Source organism: Podarcis muralis, chromosome 6, assembly GCF_964188315.1.
Source record: "Podarcis muralis chromosome 6, rPodMur119.hap1.1, whole genome shotgun sequence".
Classification (NCBI taxonomy): domain Eukaryota; kingdom Metazoa; phylum Chordata; class Lepidosauria; order Squamata; family Lacertidae; genus Podarcis; species Podarcis muralis.
Genome location: NC_135660.1, coordinates 61,861,689 through 61,869,853, shown reverse-complemented (window position 1 = coordinate 61,869,853; position 8,165 = coordinate 61,861,689). Strand labels below are relative to the sequence as shown.

At 47.9% G+C, this 8,165-nt stretch overlaps 1 protein-coding gene across 1 annotated transcript; it reads right to left on the bottom strand.

Annotated features, from left to right (window-relative positions):
- Positions 1-712: 712 nt before the first annotated feature.
- On the bottom strand, positions 713-7,355 carry LOC114596714 (homeobox protein vent1B-like). The gene is made up of 3 exons (XM_028728460.2): positions 7,011-7,355; positions 6,282-6,511; positions 713-1,200 (listed from the first exon to the last, which is right to left on the bottom strand). The coding sequence occupies exons 1-3, from the start codon at positions 7,243-7,245 to the stop codon at positions 868-870; spliced, it is 798 nt and encodes a 265-aa protein (XP_028584293.2). The 5' UTR covers positions 7,246-7,355; the 3' UTR covers positions 713-867.
- Between the last annotated feature and the right edge of the window lie 810 nt (positions 7,356-8,165).

The window sequence follows — 8,165 nt, the reverse complement described above, 5'->3', positions numbered from 1 at the left end:
TAGAGAATATTGTAAGAACATAAGAGTGTGCTGGGAATCACAAGTTGGGAGTGTGCTATTGCGCTCAGTTCCTGTTTGCTGGTTTCCTAGAGGCATCTGTTTGGCCATTGTGAGAACAGGATCCTAGACTAGATGGGCCATTTGCCCAACCATCTCTTCTTAATTTTGTTCTTTTAGTCTCTTTAAAGCTCCCATTAGCAGTACAGAAAAAAGTGCACAAGGGGTGACTACAGCATGTGAGACGGGAAGAATACCCCTTCCCCATCCTGCAGCAATGCCTTAACACTGTTCCCATTGGCACACTTACTAAATGAAGCTCCACTACTTCCATCAACCCATTTTGGTTGATTAACATGCTATGGCCTTTTAAATGTGCTTGTTGGGTGGAGTTATTGGTTTGTTATTGTCTTGTGTATTTGGTGTTTTCATTTTTATGTTGTGAACCACCCTGCGATCTTCGGATATACAAATTTAATAAATATTTATTTTACCCACTTACTGACATTTAATCACACTTTCTAACTTAGCTGTTAACTGTTTGTAGGCTCTGCAGAGCTGCCATGTAAAATCACTCTTAGCAGTCTTTGTAGGAATTTTTGCAGATTCCTTCACTAGACATCTAGCCCAAACTTTAGAAAATGCTGAAATAAGCACCTGCTTTTGGTTGCAGGATTTTAGAAAACACTGAACTAAAGAAATCAACAACAAAAAATTAATATAAAAATAATTTTTTTATTCTCAATTCTTCAATCTTTATTCAATCATGATTCAATATTCAATCTTTATTCAATTTATTCAATGTTATGTGTTCTTGCACATTTACCTATATATGCTCTGCAATAAAACCAACATATTTCTGAACAAGATCTACCACGCCATCCCATATCCGAATGCAGGAGTAGGAAAAGTTTGCTTGGAAGAATCCATCTTGTACTCTTCAGTTGAATTTCCTGAGAACTGGGTTGGAAGGTGGTAAGGCAGACCAGGTAATGGAAATGGATAAGGTGGATTTTGGAAGGGCTGGTACTTGCAGCCAGGAGGATTGGGCCACAAAGCAGGATTTGGCATATAAGGTAGAAGGCTGGGTGGGATCCTGGGCTGACATATCAGACAGCCGGGAGATGAAGGCCAGAGGCGTCGGCGATAGTCTTGTAACTGTCGCTTAAGTTTCATCCTGCGATTCTGGAACCAGTTTTTAACCTCATAATAAGAATAATAAAGTAAATTTAGAAGCTAGTAGTCACAGAAACAGACTCATGTTCTCAGAATGCACAGTCACTTACATCAATGGGCCACTCAGACCAGTTTCCACGTAACCAAATGGCAGCGCTACCATGTATTTAGTATTGTACAATGAGTCTCCCAAAGCAGATCATAAACCACCCTCTGCAATGATCTCAAAGAAGCTTCCCCCAACTGGTGCCTGTTTTTGACTGCAAGTACTGACAGCTCCTGCCACTGTGGCCAATGGTCAGGGGCAACTAAACCAAAACCAACCCCCTGGTTGAAATTATCAATTTGTCCCTTGACACGGGGACATTCCCAGGGGAACTGAAGGAAGCAGTGGTGTGTCCACTCTTAAAGAAAACTTCATTAGATCCCTTAGACCTATCCAATTACCGCCCAGTTTCAAATCTTCCATACCTGGGTAAGGTAATTGAGAGAGCGGTTGCTGAACAGCTTGGTAGGTTTCTGGAGGAAACATCGGCATTAGATCCATTTCAGTCCGGTTTCCGTCCTGGTTTTGGGACGGAGACGGCTCTGGTTGCCCTAACAGATGATCTCCGTAGACAACTGGATGGAGGCGGGTCAGGACTGCTGATCCTTTTAGATTTGTCAGCAGCCTTTGACATGGTCGATCATGATCTTCTGGACCACCGCCTCGCAGACGTGGGGATACAGGGCATAGCCCGTAACTGGTTGTGCTCTTTTATCTCTGGTCGGGGACACAGGGTGGCACTAGGGAGGGAAATGTCATTGCGCCACTCCTTGGTGCGTGGAGTGCCGCAGGGCGCAATTCTCTCCCCGATGCTTTTTAACATCTTTATGCGCCCCCTTGCCCAGATTATCCGGAGCTTTGGGCTGGGCTGTCACCAATATGCTGATGACACTCAGCTCTATCTGCTGATGGATGGCCACACCGACTCGGCCCCGAACACAGTCACCAGATGCTTGGAAGCTGTGGCTGGATGGTTTCGTGGGAGCCAATTGGAACTAAATCCTTCGAAGACAGAGGTCCTATGGCTAGGTCGGGATGGCATGGGGATGAGGGACCAACTCCCTTCTCTTGCGGGGGCCCAATTAGTGCCATTGCCTTCCATTAAGAGTTTGGGTGTAATCCTTGACGCCTCCCTTTCCATGGAGGCGCAAGTTACAGCAACAGCCAAAGCGACATTTTTCCACCTTCGCTGCATCAAGCAGTTGATCCCTTACCTTTCCCGCCCTGACCTGGCCACAGTGATCCATGCGACGGTCATCTCCAGGCTTGACAACTGTAATTCGCTCTACGTGGGGCTGCCCTTGAAGCTGTCCCAGAAACTCCAGCGGGTACAGAATGCTGCAGCGAGGCTCCTCACGGGGTCTCTGCCATTGGAGCATATTCACCCAGTGCTTTTCAAGCTGCACTGGCTCCCGGTGGAATACAGGGTCAGATTTAAGGCGCTGTTTTTGACCTTTAAAGCCCTTCACGGCCTAGGACCCTCGTACCTACGGGACCGCCTCTCCTGGTATGCCCCACGGAGAGCCTCAAGGTCCATAAATAACAACACCCTTGTGGTCCCAGGCCCTAAGGAAGTTAGATTGGCTTCAACCAGAGCCAGGGCCTTTTCAACTCTGGCTCCGGCCTGTTGGAACGCTCTGCCTCATGAGACCAGGGCCCTGCAGGATCTGATTTCTTTCCGCAGGGCCTGTAAGACAGAGTTGTTCCGTCTGGCCTTTGGCTTGGAGCCAATTTGATTCCCTCCCTCCCTCTCTTTTTTCTTTTCCTTCTCCTCCTGCGATGAGGCTACATTTTAATATTTTAATGTTCCATTATTTTAATGTTGTATTTTATTTTTGTTTTTAAGTTGTAATCATTCATCTTGTTTTTATTATTGCTTGTAAGCCGCTCTGAGCCCGGCCTTGGCTGGGGAGGGTGGGGTATAAATAAAAAATTATTATTATTATTATTAAAAAAGATTCTCCACCCCTAAAGTAGTAAAGGTAACGGGACCCCTGACCATTAGGTCTAGTCGCGGACGACTCTGGGGTTGCGGCGCTCATCTTGCTTTATTGGCCAAGGGAGCCGGCGTACAGCTTCCAGGTCATGTGGCCAGCATGACTAAGCCACTTCTGGAGAACCAGAGCAGTGCAAGGAAATGCCGTTTACCTTCCCGCCGGAGTGGTACCTATTTATCTACTTGCACTTTGCCGTGCTTTCGAACTGCTAGGTTGGCAGGAGCAGGGACTGAGCAACGGGAGCTCACCCCGTCGCAGGGATTCAAACCGCCTACTAATTGGCAAGTCCTAGGCCCTGTGGTTTAACCCACAGCGCCACCCATGTCCCTACCCCTAAACTATGAAATAAGCTATGAAATACAGAAGCCAGTGCCTAGATGTGAGCACAGCGCTCAGCGGGGAAGGGCAATGGAGCAATAGATAAAAGTGGCAAAATGATATGGTAGTGGGTATTAGTCAGTTAAGAGACTCCCTCCCTGATGCCATTTCCTATCCAACTAGTCTGTGCAAATTTTACATGCTGTTTGGTACTATCACAGAAGCAGAGAGCTGTTAATACCTCACTGGGTGTATTTATAAAGACGCTGTGCAGCTTCCCATCAAGGACGCTGTACTTGCATCCTGTGCCAAGCAGGGGGTTGGGCTAGATGACTTCAGAGGTCCCTTCAAGCTCTAGTTATAAGTGTGTGATCAAGGGCCTGGCAAGCCTATTGCTGTGATTGGTAACTGGACTTCCCTCAGACACTAAATGCGCTCAGGGCAATGCCTAGAAAATCAGTGATTCCTCCCGTTGGGGATGGAGGCAAGGGAGGACACAGAATCCCACCTCCCCCAAATTTGAACCCTTCTGCTTAGACCTTAGCAAGCTAGTCAGAAGGGAGTTTTCTAATCAGGTTCTATGGAGCAAACATAGGAACTCTCTGCGATCCAGAGCCCTGGCGCAGACTTGTGATCGCAGGGAAGATCCCACAGGTTTTTAAAGCTGCAGGCTGGGCAACTAGCTCCACTGAGCAAGCATCATAAACATGCAAAGAACTGCAGTCTAAGCAATGACCCCAAACACACCTACTATGGAGCTCATTCCACAGGAAGGCATATTTGCACTGTTAATTATGCGCTACGATACTAAAGGGCAGCGAGGTTGTCCAAATGACCGTTTCCCCTCCACAGTCTATAAACTGTCTGAATAGGGCCACAGCGGCTCTTCCAAACTTGGTGCAAAAATATTCAGCATAATTGTCCTACATCTGTAGGCATTTCACTGACAACCTAAGGATGCCCAACCTAAGTGATTTACCAAATGACTGTGCCCTAGGTCTTTTGATGAGCGAGCTGGATAAATAAGAGGTGGCATGGGCATAATCAGGTGGTTGGTCTTTCTTGCTAAATGGATGTAAACAAGCCATGTAGATAAGACAGTTGCCAGCGCTCCCATCTGCACAATGCAGCACTCAGCAAGAATTCCCATTTCAAAAGCCAGCTTGGCAGCAGTCCACAAGGCACTTCTTTTCTCTAAAGTAATCTCACAGCAGGTTCTTTAAAGAGAAATGGACTTGTGGCTTGCCATTTCTCTTCGGGGTGGCCCCACCAAGAGACACTCAACAAACTGCAGACTCTTAAGTAAGATGCCATGAATTCCATGGAACTTGGGCCACATTCTTGTCCTACACTCACCGCACTATTATACCATTTTAAACTATCATAGCTGCTTCCCCCAAGGAATCTTGGGAAATGTAGTTTGTTAAGGGGTTTATAGAATTGTTGGGAGGCTCCTTAGTATCCCTCACAAAGTTACAATTCACAGAGTAGTTTTAACAACCCATCCCTCCTCTTCACAGGGAACTCTGGAAATTGTAACCAGGTTAGGGGAACACGGCTCTCTTAATCCTCAACATGCTCAACTACAACTCCCAGAATTCTTTGGGGGAAGCCATGATTAAAGTAGTACAGTGGTACCTTAGGTTACATACGCTTCAGGTTGCAGACTCCGCTAACCCAGAAATAGTGCTTCAGGTTAAGAACTTTGCTTCAGGATGAGAACAGAAATCATGCTCCGGCGGCCCGGCAGCAACAGGAGGCCTCATTAGCTAAAGTGGTCTTCAGGTTAAGAACAGTTTCAGGTTAAGTACGGACCTCCAGAATGAATTAAGTACTTAACCTGAGGTACCACTGTATCTCACTTTACTTTACACTGTATGGTCTTACACTTTAGTAAGTGCGCTTGAGATTTCAGCAATAACTGAAGACCTTTCAGCTTTTTATTTTATTATTACATTTATAGCCTGCCTTTTCTTCCACTGGGAAGTAGGCTACCCTTCTGTGTGAGATTCATATGGCATTTGTTCCCATCCTTTTTCATGGTTGTTCAGGGCAGGTCATCCTCACAACCACCTTGTATGGCAGGTCAGGATGAGAGGCAAGCAATGAGCCAAAAGTTTATCTATTGCAGAATGTGGATTTGAATCCAGATCCAACACCTTTTCATCTTCAACCAGCTCCTTCTCTAGTTTGCATGAACTGTTACTTATTAAAAATTTAATCCCTCTTACATTTATACCCTGCTTTTTTCCCCATCACAGACTTCAGGCAGTGTACTTGTAATTTGCAAGTGGTCTCCAAACCACCCCCAGACCTGCTTAATTTTCAGCACAGGTGGGGCCTCATGACCTTCTCTATCCTAATTCCCACATCAATACTGTACAGTGGTACCTCTGGTTAGTACTTAATTGGTTCTGGAGGTCCGTTCTTAACCTGAAACTGTTCTTAACCTGAAGCACCACTTTAGCTAATGAGGCCTCCTGCTGCCGCCGCGCTGCCAGAGCACGATTTCTGTTCTCATCCTGAAGCAAAGTTCTTAACCTGAGGTACTATTTCTGGCTTAGCGGAGTCTGGAACCTGAAGGGTATGTAACCCAAGGTACCACTGTATATCAATAACGAAACTGCTTCTTAAAGAAACTGTAATGCAGGAAGAGCTTTCCAAAACCGCACCTCAAGAGGCAACCGGACTACTCAGGAGTAAGTGTCTCAAAGACTTGCTGCCTACAGCACAGGGCAGTCACTCACCTGCTCTTCCGTCAGGTGCAGCTCCGCGGCCAAGTCTTGCCTTTCCCACTGCTTCAGATAGGGTTGTCGCCGGAAGGTGCTCTCCAACCTGCGGAGCTGCTCCATGGTGAACGCTGTGCGCAAACGGGAGTAGTGCCGTCGTTCCTCCCGGTCCAGGTTCACGTCGGAAGCAGCGCTCTTGCTCGCCTCCCTGACCGAGACCGGCTCGCTTGCGCAGGGTCCTTCGCCGGCTACGAAAGCAGGAGAGCAAGAAGTGTGAGCCAAACTTGCCTTCCTTTCCTGAGCGCACCTAACAAGGTCTCGCTGAGATAGCCCCAAGCGGGGGGCGTCTTCTCTCGCCAGGGCTCATTTGCCAAACATTATGGATAGAAAGCTCCCCCCCCTGCCCTTTCTGAGGGAGAAGAGGCAACACACCGCGCCTCTCCCCAGTTTTAACTCTCACGCCTCAATAACAATTTCCACTCCTAAACGCGGGTAGACTCGGGGTGCGGCAACATCCATTTCTTACATCCTGTTGGTTTTAAAAGGGCTTGTTCCCAAGTGTACCCTAAAAGCATACCCCCCCCCCCAAAAATAGCGCAGCATTGCTACTGCGCCCTAGAGGAGGTTCTCCAATACTGCTCAAAAACTAGCCAAGGCGCTTGGGGAGGATTACGGCGTTAATACCACCACGTGACTGCCGGGTAATTCTACTAGTCCTCAGTGAGGCTGGTCCGGCGTTTTACTTACTCTTGTTTTGCGAGCCATCGGCGGCAGTTTCACGGGCCTCGCTGCATCCTTCCTCTCCACTTCCGACGGCGGTGGCGTCTCCTCTGCGCAGTCCCGCAGAGGGGCATGGCTTCTTGGGCTGGGCCTTCCCTAACCAGGAGCTTCCTTTGCACAAATTGGGAACGCTCGGAGCGGGCACGCAGCAGATATGGGGCTTGCGCGCGATCCCCTGCTGATCGCAGGCCTGCTGGCCCATGTGCGCGGGAAACACGCCGACCTCCACGCTTCTCCTGCAGGGGGCCGGCCCTCTACTGCAAATTTATAGGCGACAGCGAGCACTTAAGGAGGAAGATTAGCACCTGGCACTCGCGGCCGGCCGATCTACAGCGCCCCCTCCCGGCAATGCAGAGTGGGTGTGTCTTATCTTAGTATCAATATACTACGCCCTGTCCCAAGGGTGTTTCGTTTCTGCTGTTATCTGGTGGTCGTCTTCTTATTTTAGATGGGGAAGGAGATAAAAGATTTAAACGGAGAAGGAAACTCCCCCACCCCCACCCAGTGATTGCTAATTCTGCGTAACTGCCTTTTAGAGATGTCCCCCCAAAATGGTTTCGTAAAATCTGGAAACATAAGATCAAGAAATGCGAAACTGGCATATTGCCTCCAGGGCTATATCAAAAATACAGTGGTACCTCGGGTTACATACGCTTCAGGTTATAGACTCCGCTAACCCAGAAATAGTACCTCGGGTTAAGAACATTGCTTCAGGATGAGAACAGAAATCGTGCTCCAGCGGCGCAGCAGCAGCAGGAGGCCCCATTAGCTAAAGTGGTGCTTTGGGTTAAGAACACTTTCAGGTTAAGAACGGACCTCCGGAACAAATAAAGTACTTAACCCGAGGTACCACTGTATATAGATTGGTGGACGCCCAACCCTGGCGGGCCTATTTAGTGCCATAAATAGTACCAGGGAAATTGGAAAATGGGCAGCATTTCCCCCATTTTTAAGAAGGCAAACAGGAACTACTGCTCCTAGTGGTGCAGCAATAAAGCTGCTAGCACATTTGCAAAGTTAAGCAGGGACCAGTATGGTTTCAAGCTAGATTGAGGGTGGTGTGTTAAGGTTCCTGCATTGCAAGGGGGTTGGACTAGATGCCCCTTCCTGCTGATTTATTGT

Excerpts from the sequence above, each read along its gene's own strand:
- LOC114596714 (XM_028728460.2), bottom strand. The coding sequence starts at position 7,245 with ATGGGCCAGCAGGCCTGCGATCAGCAGGGGATCGCGCGCAAGCCCCAT. Across the intron at positions 6,512-7,010 it reads CGATGGCTCGCAAAACAAGA|CCGGCGAAGGACCCTGCGCA; the intron begins GTAAGTAAAACG and ends CTGCTTTCGTAG. Across the intron at positions 1,201-6,281 it reads TGCACCTGACGGAAGAGCAG|GTTAAAAACTGGTTCCAGAA; the intron begins GTGAGTGACTGC and ends TCTTATTATGAG.